This window comes from Pipra filicauda, unplaced genomic scaffold (assembly GCF_003945595.2).
Source record: "Pipra filicauda isolate LSUMZ 115617 unplaced genomic scaffold, ASM394559v2 scaffold35_size7292922_pilon, whole genome shotgun sequence".
Lineage (NCBI taxonomy): Eukaryota > Metazoa > Chordata > Aves > Passeriformes > Pipridae > Pipra > Pipra filicauda.
The window spans coordinates 3,055,153-3,080,941 of record NW_024104487.1 but is presented as its reverse complement, the minus strand read 5'-3'; the positions used below and the strand labels follow the sequence as shown (position 1 = coordinate 3,080,941).

The following is a 25,789-nucleotide window of genomic DNA, read 5'->3' as shown; positions in this document are numbered from 1 at the left end:
TGCTGTTCAGGCATGTCAGTGAGGAGCAGCTCAGTGAGCCCACCCTGAGCAAGGGTGGCAGGAGTTGGGGTCATTGTTGATACTGAAAGAGAAGGAAAAGGAAGCACCATTCCTTTCATGCATTTTAAAGCCCATATCTTTATAGTTTTTCCTTGTATTGTATATTTTCACCAAAAGAAGAACTCACAGCTTTTTTTTTGCATTTTCTGAAAGCAATCGTGGTCTTTTCCATATCAGGTCCTTAGAAAAGAGTGTTTTAAAGCACAAGGGGTGCCCTTTCTTTTCCAGTTTGGGTTTTTTTCTGCCTGTTGATCACAATATTGGCAGAAGTACTTTGGTCTGACTCCTCCATGATGCTTACTGTCTTCTCTGGCAGGTGCTACTTTGGAGTACATCCCACATGGTCAACTTGCAAACACCCACTTAACTTCAAATTTGCGAACACTGAAATTGGAGCAGGACATTGTACCTGCTCAGGAGGAGAGGAAGACTCCCCTGGTGGAAACTGTTCGGGGAAGGAAGTCCTTTTCTTCTCAGGATAAAACTCTTGCTCCAATTAACCTGACAGATGACCAGCTTGCCTCAGGCCTTTATGGTAATAACTGACTCACATTCACCTTTCATCATTCTGGTGGAGTCTGAGTATGAAATACAGTTTAAAAAGCTTTTCAGTATTACCAAAAATGTAAAAGCAGGAAAAGATGCAGCTACAGGGAAAGTCACAATTTGAGACCCTGTGTCTGCAGATAGTGGTTAGGTTTTAAATGGCAGATTGTAGCATCAGTGAAATATCATTTAGTGTCTTCATAAGAAAAATGTACTGAAAGAGAATGGGTTAATAATTATTTTTTTAAATACTTAAATTTGTATGAATGTTTTACCTGTCTTACGCTTAGAGATTGCTTTAAAAGTTGTTTCAATGAATACTAAAATCTAAAAGACCAGCCTTGATTGAACCTCCCTACCCCATTGAATAGTTTATTGTTAAATATGCTTTCTGTATTGTTTAAATGTGCTGTCTGTACTAATGCATTCATTCTGGCAAAGAGCTGCTGCTCTCTGACACCAAGGATTAAGATTTTCTTAATAGAGCAGAGTAACCCATTTCAGCATTAGAAGTTTTTCACAAATAGCGAAGAAAAACAAAAAACTCATGTCTTTTCTTAAAGTTTTCTAAAGCATCATAAAGATTAACAGCATGTTGGAAGATGGGAAATCTAGGCTACACTGGTTTCCAGAGTTGATTTTGGAACTGTTCTTTGATATTTCCAATTTGCATCTCACACCATGTAAAAAATATTGGAAAACTCAGCTTCAGTTGGTAAATTAAACAGAGAGCTGTTTGTTATGAAAAATTGTCTAAAGCTGCTGCAAAGCTGGCTACAGATTTGTACTAATATGTGTGCTTTGTCTCCCTCTTTAACAGTATGTACCAATAATGAAAACACGCTTAAATCTATCATGAAGAAAAGGGATGGGAAGAAGGATTTGAGCAACACCAAGAAGAACCTGCAGTTTGTTGGCATTAATGGCGGGTAAGAGACCTGTCTCCAAAACATCTGTCACTACAGCACTGTACTGCTTTCACAGCGGGTAGGACAGGAAGAACCCAGGAGCACATGCATAGCTTTGGCCTGTCCTTCAGGCTGAGGTGCATCTGCTGAGTGTAGGTATCAGAAGGAAGAACGAGACAGCTGAGCTCCTCTTAATCCTCTTGTGCATTCAAGTGATATATGGCATCAGTCTCAAGTACCTGTGCATGAGATTGCTGCCAAATTTAACTCAGGAAAATGAAATGAGTTCAGCCATGGGGACATTCTTCAGGCAATGCTTTATTAAGGAAAACTTGTAAATATGTTTGGCAGCTGACAAGCACAACACTGTAAAACTAAACAATACAGCAAGAGATGGCATTGCCCAAAAATTAATTTTTCTGGCTTTGTGTTAGATAAATACAGAAACTTTACTACACAAATACAAAAAACAGTATGGAAAATTTTCATCTTTTAAAATACCTTGCCCTTGCAGAATGTTGCAAATGAAAATGGTTTCATCAAATTGTTTTATATAGCTTTTCTAGCCCTTTCCTCAGATTAGTTTTTCTTTAGTACAAACGCTTTGTGCAGTATATAGCCTAAATATCCCAATTACTTAATTTCATACATATTGACTAAAAGTATCATTACTTATAGTGGGGGAGTGTTACCACAGGTTTGTTATCTTCTGCTTATATCTGACTAGTAAGGCAACAACACAATTTACTCTGAACAAAGTAATTTCATTTTGGGGATAAGACAATGTCTGACAGACTGTTAAGACTTTTGTTTAAAAAAGGTTGTTCTTTTTTCATTACACACTGTGTACATACTAATGACAGTTATCAGTTAGCCTTGACACTGAGTTCAGTGAGTAGAAAAGGTCTCTGAGTGGAAAACAGGAGGACTAAGCCTTTGCAAGACATTTTTCCACTTGCACCAGTGCAAGCAGGTACTGTCCACTGCTGAATGGCACTGAGCAAGCACCCCTGCCCCTGCCCATTTTTCCCACAGGTACGAGACCACATCCAGCGATGACTCCAGCTCGGAGGAGAGCTCCTCCTCAGATTCAGAGGAGGAGTGCGAGGGCCACGAGTACCCCTGCGACCGGCACACAGAGGAGAAGCAGCCCACCCCACACACTGCAGAGGTCTGTGCTGTGGGGGCAGAGAAGGACAGTCCTCTCCCAGAGTGTGAGGCCGAGGAGGTGGAAATCAGAGAGAGGTAGGCTGCTCGCCCCCTCCAGAGTGCCTCTGAGGAGGTCACTGCTGCCTCGTGGCATGGGGTAAGCAGTGGGCTCTGCTCATACTGGTGGAGAAAGCATCAGCCCCATCATTGGTTGACTGCTGCCCACTTCCCTCCTGCTCGAGTGGATAGTCAGAGGCGGTTTCATGGCAAAACAGCCATGTGTGAGCAGGGAGAAGGTGTCAGAGGGTGTCCTTTGCAGCAGCTGATCCCATTGACTTTAAATGGTCCATTAACAGTGAGACCCAGGTGGCTCACCCAGCAGAGGCTCTTCCGGGACACAAATGGCACTTGCTTGGGAGCTGGCAATGCCTTGTGAATGGCCTGGTCTGTAAAATGAACAAGCAAATGAGTCTGGAGCCATGCACACCAGGTCAGCAGCCTGCTGGGAGTACATCTTGCATTTGCACCTTCCACGGCATCTCAGCCATGGCTGGTACTGCTCAGTAAGAGGATGGGGTACAGAAGCAAGGACATTGTCCAGCCCTCAGATCATATGCTTCATGTGAGATCGCATACTGTACTATACTTCTAAGGTCACTATCACACACTTCTTCAGCATTTCATGTCTTAAGCTACTTTTCAAATTGCTGGTAATGGGCTGTGTAAGATAGGATTTGACAGACAAGGCTTTTCTGTTTTGGTATACGGAAAGCAAACTATTGTCACGAGTTTTTACTGATTCTTCATTAGTAAATGGTAAAAGGAAGTATAAACATAGGCAGGGAAGGGATATTTTATAGGTAATGGTTTTGCCAGTGGTTTACAAGTGTGCTAGCTTGGAAAATTATGTAGGTGGAATAATAACAGTAAAAGAGCTAAAACAAAATTAATATCATGTTTCACTGAAGGTGTAGCTTAGCATCAAGTTCTCTGTAATTGTCAGCTGCTAAATAAAAGAGATGCAGAAATTAATAATTAAGAGCTTGGAGGCCTTGGAGCTGTGTCTTTTGAAGTGCTCTGAGCTTGCTTTATACAGTACTGTAGGATAGCTTGTTATTTTACAGGTGGCATAGAAAGATGGGCAGTTTCTCAAAAGAGCTCTCTAATTTACATTTATCCTAGCAGGGGGTGGTTGTGAAGAGGAGTAGCAGGACAGCTTAGATAGCCATGTGTACTTGAGGAATATGTTCTCTGCAAGCTGACTGCCCTGGCAATGCCCTTTGAGGGGAAGGAACAGGGCACATGGCTACACATGGACATGGTCCATGCTGCGGTGGAGCATTTCATTGCTCTGGAAGCACTAGCAGCTGGCGTGTAACCCAGGAGGGCTAAAATGCCCACCTTACACACAGAGTGTCCTAGTTGCTCTGCTTTCTGGGAGAATTTTCCTAAAAAATTCTGCCATCATCCTCTCTGCAGGTTATGGGCAGAGATGGTTTGCCACAGTGACATGTGGGACAGGCACAGACCTTATTTTCAGCACTACTATGAGTAGCGAAGAGCTGCCAGAGTGGCTTCTGCATGGCAGATTGCTTGCCTGGAAACATTAATTCCCAGAGAACTTTCAGAAAGATAAATGTTTCTATGCTGAAACGTTAAGAGAAAAATTGAAACACGCAGTATATGTTGCTGTCTCCCTCAGATACGAGCTAAGTGAAAAGATGCTTTCTGCCTGTCACTTGCTGAGAAACAACATTGATGACCCCAAGACATTAACCAACAAAGATGTGGTAAGCAATACAGGACAAAATTCTCTCTCAGATGCAATAGAAAACTTGAGGGAAGGATAACTTGTGGTTTTGCAGGACCAGCATTGCAGTGGGTAAGCAGAAGAGGATTTCATCTTTCCTGCGACGGTCACAAAGCTCTTTCTATCAGGAGACTTTTGTCCAGAGAATGTACTTGTGCTGTGTGCACTTGGGTGTTGTCACGCAAGGCACACACATAAAAATAGTAATGTGAAAGTGAAGTTTCAACACATCTGTGTATTCCTGTGTTATTTTTGTTAGTGTCGCTTTAGCACTGCTGTGGGCAGCTCTTAGGCCTCACATTAGGAGACTATATGCCGTAAGAAGACTGTTACTTCCTATGACAAAAGCTCATAGTCTGTTCTGAAACTGTGGTGATCTGCCTCCTTCTAAGCACAGGGGTCTTGTTTGTCTGACTTACTGCACTGGTGGTTTTATCAGTGCTGCAGAGAGTAAGGAGTATTCATTGTTAATACGCATTCTCAAGAAATAAAATTGTATTTGCCTCATATAGGAATTGCCTATACTGCCTTGTGAGGGCGATCTGAAAGCAAAGGAACACTGCTTAGTGATATGAAACTGAATTTTGCATTTCTTACAGTTGTGTGGTGATGTAAAAGGCAACAACCCACTGATCTCCTCTACTGTAGAGCATCTGCAGCTTCTTAAAGACAGTTATGTTGTGTGCATGACACGGTAGTATTGTCTGTGTCCAGTTCTGACATTTGTGGTCCAAGGAATGTTTTGAAAGGTTGTTCAATACAGTTGTGACAGTTTTTAATCATGTATCTGTCCTTCAGGAGTAGTTTAGGCATTCAAACAACAAATGCTTTAGGCCCTGTTGGAGTTGTAAGTGTCAAAAATGGCATAACCACATGATGGTCTCTGCCTTGGAAGTGTAATTTGAATTTACGTTTTTCTTTCTTGTGCTTAAAGTGTCTTCCAGCACAAGTAGTGCTTTGTAGGTGGAAACTACAGACTCATCAGCTCTTGTTCTCTGTCTGTCTGCTGATAAAGGAGTCTTGTCCAAACAGATTAAATGTCAGTACACTAAGGATCTATATAAGTTGTCCCAACCTCTTCCAGCATACTCAGCTCTTATGGCTTCTGATTACACCAGGAAGAGCAGTGGATTGCTTATTTTGGAATGTGATGGATTACATGAATAAAAAGAAGTGTGCTATTTACTTAATAATGTGTGTGATGCTGTGACTAAAAATAATTTCTTAGTGGTATTTTGCACTCAGTAGCGCTTAAAATTAAAAAAAAAAATTATATTGTGTCGCTTTATGACTACTTTTTTGTTCAATTCTGTGTGTTCACAATACATGTGATCCAACTCAAATAGTTGGACCTTGTCAGTTTTCATTCTGTAAATGTGTTTCTGTAGTACAGTTATGTATGTAGTACTGATGTATGTAGAATATTCTCCCTTTACCGGACATGCGCCACCTCTAGAGCTACTGCAGTGTTTTCCCTAGAGGCTAGATAAGCTTTCTGAGTGTCTTCTCTGTAAAATTGTCCTTGAATTTACTGACCACCTTGCACATGGGGGGTTATGAAGAGGATATGGTGGTCCTTCCAGGTTACAGAAACTGCCTCTCAAAGTCAGAGCTGGTGGTGACTGTGGAAGCCTCCTTGGCTCACAGCAAGATCTGCTCTACCTACATTTTTCCCAACAGATAAGTTACCTGGCCTAAGAGGCTCATACTCCTTCACCCCTAGTCAATGTGAAAGTTTATCCTGAATGTGTAGCCTGCATCTTCTCATTGCAGCTAAAATCTCTTGCTACGACAGCCAGCCATCCTTCAGGTGAAGAACAGGTTCTTTCTTTTCTTACTGCAACAGTTTTTTGCCTGTGAAAATGTTACAGGGTTCCTTTCCCCAGCAGTTCTTTCAGCACAGCATCTCCAGTCCTTCCTGTCTGTCCCATAGGTCAGATTTCCTTGACTTCTTATCATTCTTGCTGTTCACCTTTGAAATTGTTTTAGCCAAATCTTTTGTGTCATTCAGTGATCAGACCAGACAAAGTAGTCCAGCTGTTGCCTTCACAGCAATAGGCAGAGAAGAGACTGCATCAAATGCTGTGCAAGCTATAAATATGTTTATTCACCCCAAAACAGTATTTGCCTTTTTCATTACACTATGATGTTGTTGTCTTCAGTTCAGCTTGTAATACCCAGCTCTTCTCCTGCAGAACTGCTGTCCAGCCAGTTCTCATATACTTGAAGCATTTGATAATTTGTGCCTCAAAACTGGGCCTAATTGACTTAGCATGCTGTTGTTTTAAGTCCAATCAGAAATGTGCATTTTCCCTGTTCTCCATCTTGTGTTTATTAGTGATTCATAAACTTAGTTAAGTATTTGATGGAAATGGTTACTCCAAGTCTTTTTTTCTGTTCACCAGCATTTGATAACCATTAATTCCGAGAGGATGAGATTAATTCTGGGAGTAGTCTCATCCATGTCCTCAGAGGGGAATAGTTCCTGAAAATCAAGTGAAGTGAGAGGAAGTAAACAATTAGTTTTAAAGAAGGCTTTAGTCAGAGGGGAAGCTTCAGTCTGTCATCTTGTTTGTGAGCTGAATGCTTTCTTCCCACATTGGACTAAAAAGGGCTTGACCTGCATTGTTGACTTGTGGGATGGAAAATCCTTTAAACAGATTGCCCATATGTAAATTTTTCTGTTTTGGTTTTGGCAGAGGTTTTGTTTAAATACCATCCAGCATGAGTGGTTTCGTGTCTCAAGTCAGAAGTCTGCTGTCCCTGAAATGGTTGGAGACTACATAACTGCTTTTGAAGAGATTTCTCCTGCTGTCCTCAGACATATCATCAATATGGCAGATGGAAATGGAAACACAGCTCTGCATTACAGTGTCTCACATTCTAACTTTGAAATTGTAAAACTTCTTTTGGATGCAAGTAGGTTAACAGGTTTGCTTATTTTTTTTTTAATTATTATTGGTTTTTGCAATTCTCATAGGTGAAACTGAAAAGTTTTAACTGTTAACAGTTATATGGTGGCTCACTTGAGTAATCTGGAATCTTTGTTTCTAGCACTAGCTTTTGAGATGATGTTTCTTGAAAAAGTTATAAAAACACTCAGGTAAATTATACAGAATTGGCCGGTGTCTGAGACTTACAGTTAGATCCCTGACTTTTGGACTGTAGTTCCAAGCTCAGCAATACCAGCCTCTAGCACTAATTTTCTCTGGAGGCAGTGCAGCTGCTGCTCAGACACGTCTTGCTTGACACGTCTCTGCTGCCTTTCTGAGAAACTGGAGCAGTATGGCATTCTGTCACAGAAGAGCATTTTCCTGATCCATAAGCAATGTGATGATGCTTCATGTAGTTGCTTTTGTTGTTGCTTCCTTTTCTCAATCCCCTTGCAGAGAGGGTAGTGACCAAGGAGAGACTCCAGAGCATCTGCTCCCCACATGCAATGTGGCAGCCAGCAGAAGGTATCACATTGGAAATGGTCCTAGGCAGGATGTGATCTGTTTAAGCTCCCTCTTTGCTCCCTGAGTGAAGTTGGTTTCTCTAAACTAGTTATAAAACCTGTCACAGTTGATTGTGAAAGGTTAACTAGGCAAATAACATGTCTGGAGTGTAAGCCAAGCACTATTCATAAATCCAGAAGGGTAGCACCAGATAAACAAGGATATTAATGATACAAATCCCAGATTTCAAAACCCAGCACATCTGTCACACATGCAGAGATTTCCTCAGCAGCAAAGTGAGCACTTAGAAATCTCTGGTCCTGTTTGAAGGCCCTCTTCCTGTTGGGAAGAATGAGTCATGGCAGGGGAATTCAGGGAATGTCAGGAGCACAGTGAAATGCAGCAGGCTGGCTCTGCAGCACAGCGGTGGTGGGAGGGAACTGCCCCTCCCTTCCCTAGGTATCTCAGGGTAGCAGAAACATGCTCATCTCTTGCTGGAAGTCAGGACCTCCTGTAGGTTCCAGCACCTAGTGTATGCCTGTGGACACCAGGGGTTAACTGTAAAATACAACAACCGTGACTAGTGCCAGGTACTCCTCTGCGGGAGAACTACTTGTGCCAGCACTTGGAAAATGTTTTCAAACAGGCAGATTCCTTCAGGTTTCAGCAGTCTTCCTCTGGACTGTGTCTGAATGGTCACTGTGATCAGCTTTGCAGTGTGGTTATATCACAGGCAGACTGTTGGTCCAAGACTCCATGTCTTTGTGTTTGGTGGGAAGAAAGAACGAGATCAGAGAATCCTCCATATCACCAAGCAGAGTCACCAAGAGGACAAGTAGGAGAACAGTTTTGTTCATTAGCCATATAGAAAAGGAGCTGGAATGTGACCTCAGAAAACACACTCTGCTGAAGTAGTCTAGTCAGGGTAGGAACACATCACTTCTAAAAATTATTCATTATTTATGATATAATGCATGTAGCAAGAGTGTTCTGTGGCTTCATGGAAGTGATGTCTAAAAGTAGTAAGGTAACATCACTGATGTCTATGAAACATTAAAAATGTGCATTTTCTTACATCTGCACTTGTAATGCTTCTGAAATGTTCTTTTCACTGAAAAAGAAAATCCTTTGGCAATAAATCCGTAGAATTTCTTGGAACATTTCTGCAACTGTGGTGCAATTTAACCCCTAATCTAGAGATACTGTTTATGTAAGTCTGAGTCCCTGCTTTTCAATAAGATAAGCACACTGAAAACCCTGCTCCCTGGTAAACCAATAAGCTCTGATGAATTTCTGCAGAATTTTAGGAACAGAGAGAGACTGGAGGTAAGATTTGAACAAAAAGGAGAACTCTTGTCAGTTGCTGTCATGGTCAGAGCTCTTGCCTGTATTTGTTCCCAGAGTAGTTTTGTTCACAGTCAAATACGCTGTAGAACTGGAAGCAGCCTTTAATTTAAAGGGGTTTTTTTGGCAACTCTAAAACATGTTGAAGTACACTTGCAGATTTTCAAAATAACACCAATTACAGGAAAATGTTTGTGCTGAGGAGAAATAACTTTTCAACTGACCGTGTTGCTGAACCATTTTTGTTTTGCAGTGTGGATACCCTCAGGAGAAGAGCTTAAGGACTCTCCTGATGGTATTTCTGGTGGCAGAACCATGACCCTGATGGCCATGTCAGATTTCAGACCACTTGCTTTTACAAAAGAAAAAACAAATGTCCAAAGAAAGCCCTAAATGATAACATATAAAATGGCTTTGTGCTCTCCCTTGTGTTATACATATAGTAGAAAAGAATTATTTTCTTTCTCAGGCTCAAGAGCTCCCCTGTTTATTTTTTATTTTTCCACTTTCCCTTGAATTGCTTCCATTATGAAAGCAGTTGCTGCTTTTTCTTTTTATAGGTTGCTCTACTAACAGTTTATTCAGTTGATTAGCACAATTACTGCTTTTTGGGTTCTTGCTTTCCAAAGAAATTATGTCATCCCTCTGCAGATGTCTGTAACGTAAATCATCAGAACAAGGCTGGTTATACTCCCATCATGCTTGCTGCGCTTGCAGCTGTGGAAGCAGAGAAGGACATGAGGATAGTGGAGGAACTGTTCAGCTGTGGGGACGTGAATGCTAAAGCCAGCCAGGTCAGTCAAATGGTTCACGAGGCACAGTTTGCATTTCTGTGACCTTTTATCTTTCCTTCCACGCTCCCATCCCTGCTCTGTCAGTTCAGCTTTTGCGCACATTCGCTTTCACCATCTGTGGGTTTTGTGTGTATGTTTTTGATTGCTGTGTACAAAACAAAGCCATGGAAGAACAGTTGAGCCTCAGGTCTGGACCTCTTCTAAAAATGAAGGTTGAATATTATATGAAAGAACTATTACTGAATTTTAGGAGGCATTTAGAAATTCTGTGGCATTTAGCTCCTTCCAAAGAACTGTAGATGTCTGGAAATAGTTTGGATATCTTTCACTAATTCAATAAATAGCTAAGTGAATGTGGGATATTTGATGCATAAAAGGTATTTAAATAATGGCAATCCAAGCCTTGAGAGTACTGTTTAAGATAACAATTTCTTTTCCCCAGAAGAAGCATAGTGCCAAAAAAATGTGTTCGTGCTTTGTCAGTGATTGTCTCTGTATTTATTTGGGTTTTCTTCTTCTCTTCATGCAGGCTGGTCAGACTGCACTGATGCTAGCTGTGAGTCATGGTCGGATAGACATGGTTAAAGCTTTGCTGGCCTGTGGTGCAGATGTCAATATCCAAGATGATGAGGGCTCTACAGCTCTGATGTGTGCTAGTGAGCATGGACATGTGGAGATTGTTAAACTTCTGCTGGCTCAGCCTGGGTGTAATGGCACCCTGGAGGACAATGTGAGTTGCCTTTCCAGACTGTACTACTGAAATCTGCTTAGGTGAATCTCTGACTCAGAGAGTGCTAAAGTACCAGCCACATGAATCTTAATTGTAGTAAGTGCTGTGATTATTTGGCTGGTATTTTTATTTTTCTAACAGACCTACCTGGTAGCTATTTCTGTGGTTAGCTATAGGTATTTAGTGGCCAGAACAGAAAAAAGTATTTGTTAGCTCATAGTAAAATATCTTCCTTTCATACATTCCTTCTCCCTTTCACAGGAGTTTTCCCATTTTCAGTTAGGACCTTATCTAGTGACTTTGAGGCCTTTCTGTATTGCTTTTCTGTGCCTGTGGCAAATATCAGTTCTCTTGATATGACGTTCACACTGTATCTACAGAATGACTTTTAGAGTACAGGTTTGGTCTCAGTCACGAAGCTCTGTTGTCCTGACAATAAAGAGATACAGACTGTGACTTCCGTGCCAAGTGAGACACTTGTATATTTTTTGTTTGCAAGGATCATCGCAGCCTACACTGTCAGCAGAATATTTGATCTGTAGAATTCTCAAGCTTGAAAATGTTGACTTAGTTGATCTCTTGCCAGTACTGTATTCCTGTTAACAACATTTCTTGGGTACTTTTCCATTCTTCCTATTGCATTACCCACTGCAATGGTTTGGGATTTTGGAGGGCAGTGGGTGGGTGGTTGTTGACTCTGTTGCAGAGAGGCAGAGACATCATTTCTCTTCATTCACTGACCCGCTGCAGGAGGCAGCTCAGCTGTCTGATAGTACTAGCAGTGTGTAACAGCTGGCCTGAGGAGAAAATGTAAGAAGACTTCAGTGTAACAAACACTTCTGGGGCAATCTAGATAACTGCAGCCAGGATGCTGTTAGCACTCTTAGTTATGAAGTCAGTAATTTAAAAATCTTTATGGGGACACGACACTTAAGTATTCCTGTAGCCAGTTTCACACTCTTTCCCAAGCACAGTTTGACTGCTGCTTATTCATTTTATAATGGGCTTGTCTGTGCTATGAGATTTTGAGAGTTTTAGCATTCTCCTAGCTATTCTGAATGTCACAGCGAGGCTTTTCCAGTCTGCGTGACCAGTAGTAAGCTGAGCATTATCCTACTAATGTGTTCCATTCTGACTGTGATTCAGCATCTCTCTTTAAGCACTTGTGTTGCCTGTGGAGTGTTGTACATTTGTAGTGCATTATATTGCATTGTAGTGGACAGCTATTCTAGCTCCCTGTCTGCTTTATGTATAATTGCCTCCTGTAGTCTCATAAGGAGATTTTCCATGTGGATGCTGTCTGTTGTGTCCTGTGCTGGAGAAAGGGTTTACAGTTTAAAAACTTGAGCCAACCTCTCCAATACCAATACCGGAGCTATGGCCATGGCTGGAATATGTGGTCCATCCCTGTGAGAGCACATTTCAAATATGGGCATTATTGTAGAAACTTCTGTGTGCAAGAGCCAAAAGGCAGGCAGGGAACCAACCAGCAAGCCAGGGGATGCCTGACATCTGCTTCTTCCTGGACCAAACATGGTCTAAAGGAAAAACTGCAGATCAATAAATTATCCTTTCAGCAAACCCAGTTTTTGCTTCTAGTACCCTCAACAACTGTGGTTTCTGAAAGCAATAATATCTTTTGAGAAACTGAGGTGACAGTATTTAACCATGAAATTATATTTAGACTTCCATTAAGGAACATTTGGAATTATGAGTGCAAATTCTCCTAATGTTAATGGGACCTCTAACACAACAGTTATCATTGTAATAGAGCAATTATCATTATATTTGATTAGCATTTATCCCTCCCTTTTCTTCTCTTCCACTTGTTACTGACATTGTAGTTTCTCTCAGACAGCCCAATCTTCTGAAATCACTGGTCTTACACAGCACTACATGTAACGTTATTATGATAATGGTGTGCTTATTCTTCCTCAGCAGTAATCAAGAGTACTCATTGAGAGAAATTATTAGGCCTCTGACAATTGGACTACCTCATAAAACAGCAGTGCAAGGCTAATAATAAAAGAAATGAAACAAGACTCTAAATTAACCTAACTGTCTGTATGAGCACCAGGGCCTCCACTTCATAACTTCCCTTCTCTGTGGGCTGATGGGACTTTTAAGAGATCTGTTAATGCATACAAGCACTAATTCTCCTGTTTCTTCCTTTCTTCTCTCAGGATGGTAGCACAGCACTTTCAATAGCCCTGGAAGCTGGACATAAGGACATAGCAGTTCTCCTTTACGCGCATGTCAACTTTTCCAAAACCCAGTCACCGGTTAGTATACAACCTCCTGTAGTTTATGTTTTAGCTTGCTGCTCCTGAACATAATAGTAAAATGTAAACAAGAAATTAACCCCCTGGTAGCTATACAGCAGTATAGCACATGAAATTTCAAGTTTAATCACAGGATCATTTTTGTGCTGGTAAGTGGACTGTACTTTTTAAAATGCAGATTGACTGCAGAAGGTTGAAGCCTGGCTGAGGGATACTTCCTCCTCCTCTTCTTCCTCCTCCTCCTCCTCCCGTTTATTTAGAGATACAGATAGCTCACTAGCAAGGTTCACTGACACTGCCTTGTGGATAGGATGCTGTTGTATTACTGTAATGCTAATTATTGACCTGGTCACCCAAAGATAGCTGTTTCTGGCATTAGAGCTGTCCTAGGTGTTCTGGCAACTACCTACCCCTTCTCTAGCCCTGACTCGCTCTTCTGATAAACTGCTGCTAAGCATTTCACTGTCTAAAAAACATCCACTCTAGTGCCTGTAGGCTGTATGATAGCTGGCACTGTTCTTCCTAAAATTAAAAAAAAAAAAAAAAGTCAAAAAAAGATTTATCTGTACAATTAAAGGCAAGGGATTGAACAGAGTAATTTTGAGTGTTGTGTTCACTAGCAGCTGGCTGGAATAATTTGTCTTTGATTAATTGTTCTTCTTTTCTAGGGCACTCCTAGGCTTAGCAGAAGGACATCTCCTGGTCCCACCCACAGAGCCACGTTTGAGTAGTAGTGCATGAATATCTGTAAAAAATCTCTATGCCATCTGTAAGCTGCTAAATGTTACTGTTTTACTGAGACAGATACTGAATGTAATTGTCTTGTGCCTGAACTCACCAGCAAAGTGAAAGCAGAGATCTAGTGCTAAAGAGAGAAAACTGTAAACTTGAAGTAAACCTATAGTTAAGTAGTGCTCAGCAGAGAACCTTTCTGTTCTTTTGCTCGCATAGTCATCATTCTGTACACTGGCATAAATCCTGTTTTTCTTTGCTGTAGATTATCCTCTCCTGTGTTATGTGCGCCCTAAGACTTCTAAAGCTATCCATGCAGGGGTGTCCCAGTGGCTTCTTTTTAGTCATTCTAAAATATATTTACTGTGCCTAGACTTTATCACAGTAAACTTTTCATAGATTTCATTCCAACATGATTTTCATGTTTTTAATTATTTGAAATTCAGAAGTTGCAGTTGCTTATATAGTCAGCTCCGTGGATCTTGAGCTGGTGGGTGAGTGGGTAGGTATTGGGGATAGAGCCTTTTGTCAGGTCTGAAGTTCACTAAATAAGTTGTTGCTAATTGGGGATAATGTATAACTTTTTATATAAAAGATACTAGTGTCTATAAAATTAATTCGCACAGTATTTTCAACATTTTATATTCCTTAATAATTAAAATCTAGATGAAGAATTACATGTCCTGTTACCATATTTTTATTAACTGTGTCAGTCTATAAGCTCCATACACATTTATTGGAGAATAAAATTAGAGGTACCAGTTGTATATTCCCCTTGAGTGGAATTGAGCGTAGTTCTCAGTGCGTATTTATGGAATGCTATTACCTTGTCACATTCACCTTAGTCATGAGTATTGAAATGTTTGAAGTGCCTTAGAGTCTTGCCATATTTTCAGAATAAAATTTCATTATGCTGTTTTACTCCTCTCCTGTTTTACTTGTGATTTGTGCTCATCCAGAAATGCTGCACACTTCAATTTCAGCAGGAAAACAAGCTAGATTGGTAAATTAAGGCAGGGAGGACAGGATAGCTCAACCCTTGGGGGCTGCTGATGTGAGCAGCATTGGTGCCCACCCGAGTTTTTTCCTGCTGACTGGAAGAAAGCTTTGCCCAAGGTGATCTGCCTTCGCTGGTATTGCACAGGTTGCGAAGGCTGGACCCTTTGCTGTTGGGTGAGAAGTGGCCTCTCTCTCAGCCATGCAAAGCATCATGGGGAGGCACCAAAGGACCATGTTCAAGCAGTTTACTGGAACTGAAAAATAGTTACCAACTGCAATAAAAGCCTTTGGGCTTTATCTTGCAAACAATCCTGGCAGCATAGTGAAAGGGATGCTTTCTAAATGGTATTAGAACAAGTTCTAAGCTAGTGCCTTCATACCCTTGTCAGTTCAGACCTATCTGACCAGACAGAGAAACACACCTCAATGACTTCCTTCAGGGGATCTAAACAGTTCTGTTACTCTGCGTCCTTTCTCCTTCTCACCTTAAATTCTTATCAACAGCTTTTCCCTTTGAAACAGGGACCCACTGAAGCCATTCTCACTTGGCCTACATTGACTTAGTGACTTGGACTGCCAAGAAGTTTCTGTGAGCTCTCTCAGATCTGGTTTGGTCCAGTGCTGCAGGTACTGTGTGATAACATAGTATCACAGTAACCTAAGGGCAGGTGAAATATCTCTGTTGAGGGGAGACATATCTTAAAACAGTGGTCCTAAACAAGCCACTCCACCCTTTGAGGTCAGTCAGTTTTTACTATTTGATATGGTTTGAAGCTGGCTCCCTGCCAAGTCTCCAAACCTTACCAGAAGAAGTTCACACCCCCTCCCCCCAAAACCTCAGGGAGAAGAGGGAAAAAACAACTAAGAAAACCAAAACGAGAGAGAGACAGCTAAAGCAATATATATAAATATATTTACACTTATATTACAGTTATATACAATTGAAATATATACAATTTCACAAGGGAAAGGGAAGGGGGAAGGGAAAAGGAACAAAACCAAAATAAAATATATATATATCCCAATCAGCAGCCCGAGATCTAGCAACTAAAAGACATTAGCAAAAGACTATCTTACTACTCTCATTGGGACAGCAGAAAGTCACGCTGGAACGATCGCTGGCAACCTCCGTCTCCCAAGGTCGGCAAGGCCTTACCAGGCCTCGCTCCCCAACACCACAGACTCAACAGCAGGGAACCTGCACCTCCAAGCTGCCAGAAGGAAAGAGAGCGAAGGCCTCTCCTCCTTTCTTCTTATAGTCTGGCTTACGTAAAAATCGTAGGGAATACCGGGTAAATCTGGGCACTTCCTTGGTTACAAACTGGTCACCAAGGAAGGCCTAGACCAAACTACCACACTATTGCACCCCTCTGGCCAATGTTTCTTCTCACTCTTCACTTAGCATGTAATGTGTGGATGCTCTCTCACCTGCATCCTACACACTAGTTATAGAGGTATGTCACCCAACGAGCCAAATTACTGTGAAAATAAGGTCTTCCCTCTGACACCAGACTGACAGCAAACAGCAGCAGTAGCTGCAAAAAAAAAAATTAAACAGAAAAATGTCCCTCACTTTGCCATGCATACACTCTCAGAGCCAGTGGGTGCAGGCTGTCCTGTGTAGCAGGGAGCTGAGCTGTGCTGCACACATGCAACCACCCAGTGACCTGAGACTGGGTCACACGCAGTAAAGAACACCAGCGCAAGCTTCCCAATGAATTCCTCATTCACTTAGGACCTGTGTGGATTTCTTGTTCAACAGAATTACTGCAAGTTGGATCTCCCTTTGGCATGGCAAAACTGGCTTTTGGGTCATTTTCAGATCTGTCGATCTGCCATCTCTTGCCCCAGTTCAAACAGTTGTCTGGAAAACAAAGTCAAAATAACGTGTTATTGTCTTCATGATTTTAAAATACACACAGTGCTAGAGATAAACAAATCAATCTGATGAAGTAGAGAAAATGGATGACTGCTTTAAACATTTTCCAGAATTTAATCTAATTTTACAGAAAATCCAGTTCACTTATTTATACATGCTTGCCTGTATCTCGTGGATTAAATTCTTGTCTAGTGGAGAGACAAGACATATTGCCAGGACAGATTTTGGAACAGGAAGAGGTTTCTAATTTCAGTTTTACCAAGAATGTAATTTTTATTTACCACCGAGTTGACCAAAATCAGTCTAATTGTGCTTCCTTCAGGGAGTTAGTGATCATACATGTAACTCTTGCTTACATCTCCTGGCAGTAGTTTTAGGTAGTCCTTTGAGGAGCATGTAGTTGAACTTGGTGCTCCCTTCCAATATGAGATATGCTGAGATTCTGTGATTCTATGATAGCAGTTTTAAAGAATGTAGAGTATGTTCCAAAGTCTGACTTTGATGAAGTGTATGCTGAGCTGTCTGATAATGTGTGTATGCTGAGCTGTCCTCTTCAGTAGTCCCACTGTATTGCTGTATAAAATAGGTTAATTAGTAACATGTCCAATAGATCTTTGCCCCAAAAATAGTTTTTTAAACTATGATCTCCATTGCTGCACTAGTACCTTGCTAATGTGCTTCATATGCAGACACTATTTGTATGTACTGTAGCCTAACCTCCTATTCGTACATAATGGAGCTAAAAAAAATTTGAAATGCCCATGAATATAGCTTTGCAGGGTAGAGGGCCATGACTATTATTTTCCAGGTTGGAACAGAACTCTCTCCCCCGACAAATCAATGAGAGTCCTGGGCATGATGGAAGTCCTGGATGTGCAGCTATCGTACACAGGTTTAAAACAACTGGTCTGGTTGTTTAGGTGACTAATGACACAGGGAGAGTCACCAAATGTGCTCTTTTTTTTTTTTTTTTAACTTGGAAAATCATAAGAAGAGGAATATGAAAATGAACATTCATTCCTTTTTGTTCCTTCCCCTCACCTCCTGCCCCTTTAGAGAACTGGTGTATCAGAAATCAACACATAGGAGTTAACATTTTCTAAGTGATTGCATTTTCTAATGTCATTGATTGACAGAAATCTGGGGAGGAATCTGACCATTCTAACACCATACAAGTGTCAGATTATGCAATTTGGGAGTGCCTAGAGTTAGCTTAGGTGCCATTTTCCTGGTAAACGAGAAACTGACTGCCTAGAGTTTTAGAAAATGTTAGATGAAGCTGTGGACTCTGCACTTCTGTGTAGTGTTCAGTTTCACTCCAAAAACCTCCTTGTCTTGGGCTAAAATGCCTTGTAAAGCAAAGTGCTCCCAGTTTTAGCTGTATCATGAAGTAAGCCATTGTGGTATGCCATGTCAGGAAGACTGCCAAAAGGAATTAAAATTTTGATTGTGTTAGTGGATATAGGTGAAAAGTACAAAATTAACTTGACTGTTTTACTCAAGTCAGGAAATGTAATTTTTGGCCTAAAATTCTATTAGGGTAAACTTAATGAAAAAAAAAAAAAAAAAGAAAAGAAAAAATAATCCCTTAGAATTCTGTTCTCTTGAAGCACCCTCCTGTCTCCAAGACATTGGCACCTGAAGCAGCCCATGGAAGTTGGGCTCTTCCCCAGGAAATAGTTAAGAGGTTCCCAAAAGTGTTTGTATTCACTGATACCCTCTGCAAGTCAAGTTTAATTCCACCTGCTAATGATGAACAGCATTTATCACAAGTGCACGGATTAAGGGGTTTACGTGCATACCAGCTCTGAACTGAGCTCCCTCTACACATTCATCAGCATTTGTTTTTTCAGGTCAGGTCAGATAATGATTGATTCTCACTATATCCAAGCATGATGTTGTCATCACCTTTGAATTCTAACTGTCAGTGAATATATAAAAGCTCTGGCACTTTTTCAAGACTGTAAAATATGTTCTTTTTCCAGTTACACTGTCGTACATTAAGTGAATCTGCCACTTACAATCACCTTAAGAGATAAAAGGTGAGAGTTACTGATATTGAGTTTTAAATTATGGAAATTAGCCAACACAATATTCATCTAAACGCAACAACTAAAAAAAGCATTTTTACAAGATGTACTTTCAGAGGTGTTATCTTCTTGATACTGCTGGAAGAACTCAAGTTATTCTAGAAATAGCTTCTATGTCTGTTTCTCCTGATGGTTCCTACTTTTGGCTGAGAAGTCTGGCTGTTAAAAGTCCAGTTCAGCCATGGGGTGAATTAATGCAAAGCCTTGGCATCAATCCCTGACACACAGGACTGGCTCTGTTTGCTGGGAAGAAAGTGGCCCAAAGGTAACAGGCATCCTCCTGCCTTTGAAAGGCAGCAGTAAAGTTGGCTGAAACAGCATTCACAGTCCCACTGCAGCTGCGAGCAGTTCTCTTCAGTGACTGTGTCTCTCCTTGTAGGTCTGTAAACTTCATCCCTTCCTGCTCTTCTGCCTGTACCCAGGTGCATCAACCAAAAGCTTAACTACAAGCATTTCCTCACTAAAAAGCAGTGCTTTCAGATGTTCAGTTCACATGGTGACGCTTGGACCTGCCTCTGAGGATCTGATGTGAGACAAGAGACAGAGGTAAGGGGCCAAGGAGCTATGCTGGAAGACATACAAGGAGGATTTTGTATTAAATGCTTTTAGGAAGGGCCACAGTGAGATTAGAGGAAAGGGATACCCATGTTTCAGTTTGATTCATGTTTCGGAACTGTGAAAGTATTAGCCTTTACTATTCAGAACCTAATGCAATATCTGTGGAAGTAAATGTAAAAATCCCTGCCCATTTCACTTGTGTTTGGCTGTTGTGTCTCTGTGCGTGTGTACACTGAAGTGCCTGGTTAGAGCTTGAGCCACCTGGTTGCTGTCTTTTTCCATCAGTTGCTGCACTTTTTATTTAGTTCATCTGACATCATCCAATGTATCAGTACCTCCACCACCAGACAGCCAGGGAGCTGCAGAATTGCATGCTACCTGCATGAATAGTTGGGAAGCTCTGTGTAAGATACTATGCAGGAAACACTATAACAGGTTTTTTGGTTGGTTTGGTTTGTTGTTGTTTGTTTTTTTTTTTTGAGGGGATAAGATGTGGGTTTTTTGGTTGGTTGGTTGTTTTGGGGTTTTTTTGTGTGTTTTTCTTTTTTTTTTTTTTGATGTTTTGGGTTTTTTTTCCCAACGAAGACTGTAACAACTTCTTAAAGTTGTTTGTAAGATAGCACACCTGTTTTTCTGCCAGGTTGTTAGGCAATGAAAACAAAGCATGAAGTAGTATTGTCTTATGCTGTATACATATGCGGTGGTTTGACCCAGGCTGGATGCTAGGTGCTCACCAAAATGACTCAGTCACTCCCCTCCTCAGATGGACAGGGATGAGAGAATATAAGGAAAGTCTTGTGGGTTGAGACAAGGACAGGGAGAGATCACTTAGCAATTACAATGGGCAAAAAAGACTCGACTTGGGGAAATACTGCCAATCAAATCAGAGTAGGATAATGAGAAAATAAAAACCAAATCTTAAGACATCTTCTCCCCCAAACCCTCCCTTCTTCCCAGGCCCAACTTTACTACTGAATTCTCTGCCTGCTCCCTACCAGTGGCACAGGAAGACTGGAATGGGGGTTAGTCCATTACACTTTGCTCTTGCAGTTCCTTCCTTCTCTTCCCTTGCTCTAGCACGGGGATCCCTCCCACAGGAGACAGTCCTCCACAAATTCTTGAACAGGAGTCCTTTCAATAGGCTGCAGTTTTTCACAAACTGTTCCAGCATGGCTCCCCCACAGGGTTACAAGTTCTGCCAACAAACCTGTTCCTCTCTCCATGCATGCACAGGTCCTGCCAGGAGACTGCTCCAGAGTCTTCCAACAGAGTCACAGCTTCCTTTGGGCATCCACCTGCTCTGCCATGGGGTTCTCCACAGGCTGCAGGTGGATATCTGCTTCTCCATGGACCTCCATGGGCTGCAGGGGGACAGCCTGCTTTACCATGGTCTGCACCAGGGGCTCCAGTGCCTGGAGCACCTTCTCCTCCTTCACTGACTTTGGTGCCTGCATAGCAGTTTCTCTTAAATACTCTCAAACCTCTATTCCAGCTGCTGTTGCGCAGCAGCTTTTCCCTCTTCTTATACATATTATCCCAGAGGTGCTACCACCATTGCTGATGGGCTCAGCTTTGGCCAGTGGAAGGTCTGTTTTGGAGCCGGCTGGCACAGGCTCTCTTATGTGGTGAAAGCTTTTGGCATCTTCTCACAGAAGACACCTCTGTAGTGCTCCACTAACCAAAACGTGTACAACAACCCAGTACAACAAACCTTTTGCAATATATCAGATGCTTCTTTACTATAGGAGATTAATGAATTCTCAAAATCTCTGTTGTAAATGTTCTATTTCCTTAACAATTTTCAGCTTTTCCTGTTAGAAGAAAAAGCATGTTTCCACACATCAACACCCCCACTCTATGTATGAACCCTGAAGAGATCTCAGGAAAGAGAAAGTCATCAGGAAAAACAGGAGCCTTTAGGTAGATGATACCTGCTGTGAGCACTTCATCTGGGGCCTTAAAGCAAGTTAGGGCGTGGCAGACAAGCTTGATTAACCTTTTTTCTCTCTCATTTTATCCACCTTGTTCCTTTGCCCTGTGCTACTGGATGAGTGGTAGCCATTCCCCTCGAGAACCATAACTGTATATTTTCTGTTTGGTTAGCCAACACAGTCAACACCAGCAAAAATAAATTGCCTTTTTAAAATATTTCTTACAATACAAAACTGCCCTTCAAGGACCTTTATGTAGAGACCTGTAATTAAGGCATCATTATACTCTTAAGCAGAGCATGATTAAATACATTCAGCCATGAATAATAGACCTCAATGTCCATGTGCACCAAACACCACTACACTAATTGCAGGATTATTACTTAGATAACACAAGGGGTAACATTTTTTAAAGCAGTGCATGTGCTTTGGAATCTGTAAGTATTGATCTGAATGTAAGCAGCAAAGAGGTATTTCTAGGAGATATACTGGTAATTTTTTTTTCAGCCTTTCACTTAATGGTTTTAGCCACTCTTGCAGAAGCAGCCCATGATGTGTTCTCCTCAAGAGCTTTGGCTAGCTGAAGAACCAAAAGGGTAGCTCATGCTCCCCCAGTACTACTGTCCTTCCTTAATGAGCCACATTAACTTAACTGAGATGAAGATATGCAGTTGCATTTGCATGCCATGGCAGAAGAGGGAGATTTAATAAAGATCCTTCTCTACTTCCTGGCCATGGTATCATGAAAAGCCACCTGCTGTGTCTGGCAGTCATCCTGCAGTGCTCCTGTATCACTCTTGGGCATTTTCTGGGGCTGGAAGAGCAACTTTTCTCCAGTCCCAAACGTGAGTGACACTTGGAATCAGACAGTTATAATCCACTGGTACTGAGGAAGTGTGAGAAGGCAGGGGCTGGCCCTGGATATGGCTTGCCCCCCACCTCCACCATTATTGCAAATTTATCGTGAGAATTTTCCAGTCCAACCAGTTATATCTGCTCAGATGCTCTTTATTATGCTGGCTTAATCTGCATCACTAGCCTAGCAGGAGGAGCAAGAAGCGTGTTAATGCCTTCTGCAATGGCAGCTGATTTGGGAGAAGTGTGAGCAGAACAGCTGTACAAAGAGAGAGACTAGAAACATGAATGCGATTTGGTTTAGGAAAACCAGACTGAAACAACTGAGGAAAAACAACTGTGGGCATGAAAGAAAGTTAGAAATCTGTGCTGTTGAAAGATAACTTGCCAGAGAGTGAATTAAACAAGAACTGGCAGTGTGATGAGAGCAAGAAGTGGTCTGTGCATTTTTTGTCCATTTCAAATGGAGCAGACACACCTGACACTGGAAGATAAAATGCAACTTGACATCTTTACAGTCACTGCTCCAAAGGCTGCCACCATCAACAGGACAAACAAGAGCTGCTAACAAGTTGGAAGCCGAAAATAAGGAAGAAGTTTAAAAGAGTAGTTTTGGTTTGGTAAGAGACAAATCCTGTAAATAAGGAATTTAGAACATCTCACATTATGTGAGTGCTGAAATCACAAGCTGAAATCATAATTTGCAAAGAGACAGTTAGGCAAAGAGATACAGAAAGTTCTACAGATTAGTTCTGCAAAAACAGGTTTTAAATGAATATGAGTTCATTGCCATCTCTGGCTGTTGTGTCACAAGGTAACATTCTGGCCTTCACACAACAACTCATTTGGTCAGAATACAGTCGAGAACTGGAGATAAAGAAGACATATGTAGTCATATTAAATGTGTGCGAGTTTCTGAAGACGAGCTACAGCTATGACTGTAAATGCCTCCTTTAAGCTGTGTGAACAAAATCATCCAGTGCCTTCCTGCAGTGCCGGTGTATCTGATGGAGAGCCCAGCTGCACCCCAGCAGGATGCTGGCTGTTCTTCCTCTACCCTAGCCTCCCCCATGACTTCTCTGTGGAGTGGGGAGACCTCTGCAGACAGGACAAACCCAACATTGCTGCAAGCATGTCAGAGTCAGACTCTCTGACAGACCAATTAGTTATGGGGGTTTGTTGGGGTTTGGGTTTTTGTTTGGTTGGTTTGGGGTTTGGGTTGGTTTTTTGATTGGTTGGTTGGGGTTTTTATTTGTTTGTTTGTTTGTTTGTTTTAGTATTCTGGTATTGTTTCATTCATTCTTCCTCTTTTAATAACCCCCTTTCAACTGCTGACATGTCAGGGCCTGCATGTATGAGTCTGCACGTATGTCATATGCAGATCTTGGTCTACACTATTTTCTTTAACTAAACATTGAACTGCTTTCCACCCAAATTTTGTGTTTTACAAGGAGACCCAGCAGTGTCCCCCCAAGATCTGGGGTCAGGAGATGGAAAAATGCTGTGCCCTGTACCCCAGCATTGCCTTTGGAAGAAGTGACAAGCATTGTAAAACACCTGCTAACAGAAATGTAAGCTCCATAGACAGAGAAAGGAACCTTGCCATGTAACCCTGTGCTAAACTGCAAAACCTCTACAGCTCTTCTACCAAGTCAGCATGGAAGAAGTTCAGGAGCCTGAAATTACCTTCTGGGGAATCTCTAAGCGTCATATTCTTTTATTTGTAAGGAACCAGTCTACCCAAGACCAAGAGGTATTAGGATGGCTACCCAGGCTCTGAGATCTACCTCTGCTCCAGAAATTAAAATTTCTCTTCGAATAACAGGATGTTTTTCTTGAGGATGCTAACAAAATCACCTGCCATGCAATCTGACGCAGGAGACATGTTTCTGGTGTCCAGGTGCCCTTTTCCAGCTAAAGCATGATAAACACACAAACAGGTCACCCCCCCACCCCAGCCCCTGAGTTACAACCTACCTCAGAAAGTCATGATAGCCCAGGTTCTTGTAAATAAATCTCTTGGGGCAGATTAGAGTAAAACGACACTGAATGATCCATGTTTGTAAATATATATATATACATATATGTAAGTCTTATTTTGGAACAATTTGGTTGCAATGGAAAGCAGGTATGTAGCTGTTTTGGTTATTACTATCTATAATAATATAGCAACAGGAAAGCATAAAAATACCACATAAGAAAATGTATGAAAGAAAGAAAGAGGAAGAAAGAAAAAGGAAAAGAGTAAAAACATATCGCCACCCATATATCTCAGTGACAAGAGTTCTTTGTTGCAATATAGTTGTCTGTTGGTCGAAGTGATAGTCTTGATCCATTGGGGCTGGGGGAAGAAGCCTGTGAAACACAAAGTGCGATGGGTTAATATACCCTTACATTCAGGTCGGAATGGTACCTTCCGTGTGTGCAGGGGGAGCTTTCAGTCCTCTGGTGGAAGGCCTCAGAAACGAGCTTGGGGACGCTTCTCGTGTCTTTGATGGTGTATGACACCTTCTAAAGACACAGCTGCCTCTCACATCAGAGCAGTTTAGCCAGTAAATGCTCCATCAGACCTCCCTCAGGGGAATGAGGAGGGAGTTCTACAACTGAGCAAAGGGCAACTACCATGATAAAGAGAACCGTCTGGTCTCGGAGGGTCTGCTTCTTATGGCATAATGAGGTTGTTCTTCCTCTGCTTTGATTGCATCAAAACACAACTAAGTGTGTGAAAGTCACTCCTGTCCGCTCCAGGAGGAAGGTTGTATCAACATGCATTTTGAGGCCATTCCTGAATTCCAAACTAACATTGCCTCCCTATACCACCATTCCTTTCACCTGTCCACTTCTAAAGTATGACTCACATGACTTGGTCTGGGGCATCAGTTATTTTGACCATCTTTTGAGTAGTTAAGTGGTGCCCCCTTAGAAATTAAAACTGATAATAACAATAATTTTAGATACTTTTTTGAATAGAAATAAAAGTGCAAGTTATTCTTTGTAGCAACACTGCCATGCTTGATAACAGCTCCTATTTTAACAAAAATACCGTGGTGTAACCAGGTGAATACTCTCTTTTCTAAAAAAAAAAAAAAAAAAGAAAAAAATGTGTATATGAGATTAGCTCAGTTGGTTAGAGCTTGGTGTTAAGGACAGCAAGGTCTTAACCTTGTATGGTTAAGGCCATGGTTCTTAACCATGAATAGCCTGTATGGGCCATTCATGTAAGAACTGGACTTTTATGATCCTTGCAGGTCCCTTCCAACTCAGCATATTCTGTGAAACAAAATATGAGTGTATATGTGTGTGTGTAATTTTCACTTTATTCTTAAAAGTTTGTTTTGAAAAAAATGATAAGAGGGATCTCACTGAAACACAAAGAATAAATAGCTACTTGAAGTTGGTTACGGCATGTGTTCTTCACCCAGTGGATCAGAACATCACAGAATCACAGAATATGCTGAGTTGGAAGGGATCCACAAAGATCACCAAGTCCAACCCTTAGCCCTGCACAGAACCAGCCCCAAGAGTCACACATGTGCCTGAGAGTATCAGCCAAATGCCCCTTGAACTCTGTCAGGCTTGGTGGTGTGACCACTGGCCTGGGAAGCCTGTTCCAGTACCCAACTACCCTTTGGGTGAAGAACCTTCTTCTACTATCCAACCTAAACCTCCCCTGACACAACTTCAG

General features: G+C 41.6%; 1 protein-coding gene and 1 long non-coding RNA gene across 5 annotated transcripts in view; both read left to right on the top strand.

Annotated features, from left to right (window-relative positions):
- The window catches only part of KANK1 (KN motif and ankyrin repeat domains 1), a 129,042-nt gene extending 114,329 nt beyond the window's left edge, over positions 1–14,713 (top strand). For 2 of the 4 annotated variants that reach the window (XM_039384511.1, XM_027709704.2), the window contains 9 exons: positions 377–595; positions 1,427–1,535; positions 2,550–2,759; positions 4,366–4,453; positions 7,173–7,404; positions 9,906–10,048; positions 10,578–10,778; positions 12,962–13,060; positions 13,729–14,713. In XM_039384511.1, coding sequence (XP_039240445.1) covers positions 377–595; positions 1,427–1,535; positions 2,550–2,759; positions 4,366–4,453; positions 7,173–7,404; positions 9,906–10,048; positions 10,578–10,778; positions 12,962–13,060; positions 13,729–13,791 — 1,364 coding nt within the window. In that variant the 3' untranslated portion in view covers positions 13,792–14,713. The remainder of the gene's footprint in view (positions 1–376; positions 596–1,426; positions 1,536–2,549; positions 2,760–4,365; positions 4,454–7,172; positions 7,405–9,905; positions 10,049–10,577; positions 10,779–12,961; positions 13,061–13,728) is intronic. The other 2 variants (XM_027709705.2, XR_003538583.2) reach the window with 2 other exon arrangements.
- Positions 14,714–14,921: 208 nt separating this feature from the next.
- On the top strand, positions 14,922–24,668 carry LOC120323856. Its single transcript, XR_005564754.1, has 3 exons — positions 14,922–15,418; positions 19,140–19,306; positions 23,556–24,668. It is a non-coding gene; the product is annotated as an uncharacterized LOC120323856 (long non-coding RNA).
- The last annotated feature ends 1,121 nt before the right edge of the window (positions 24,669–25,789 follow it).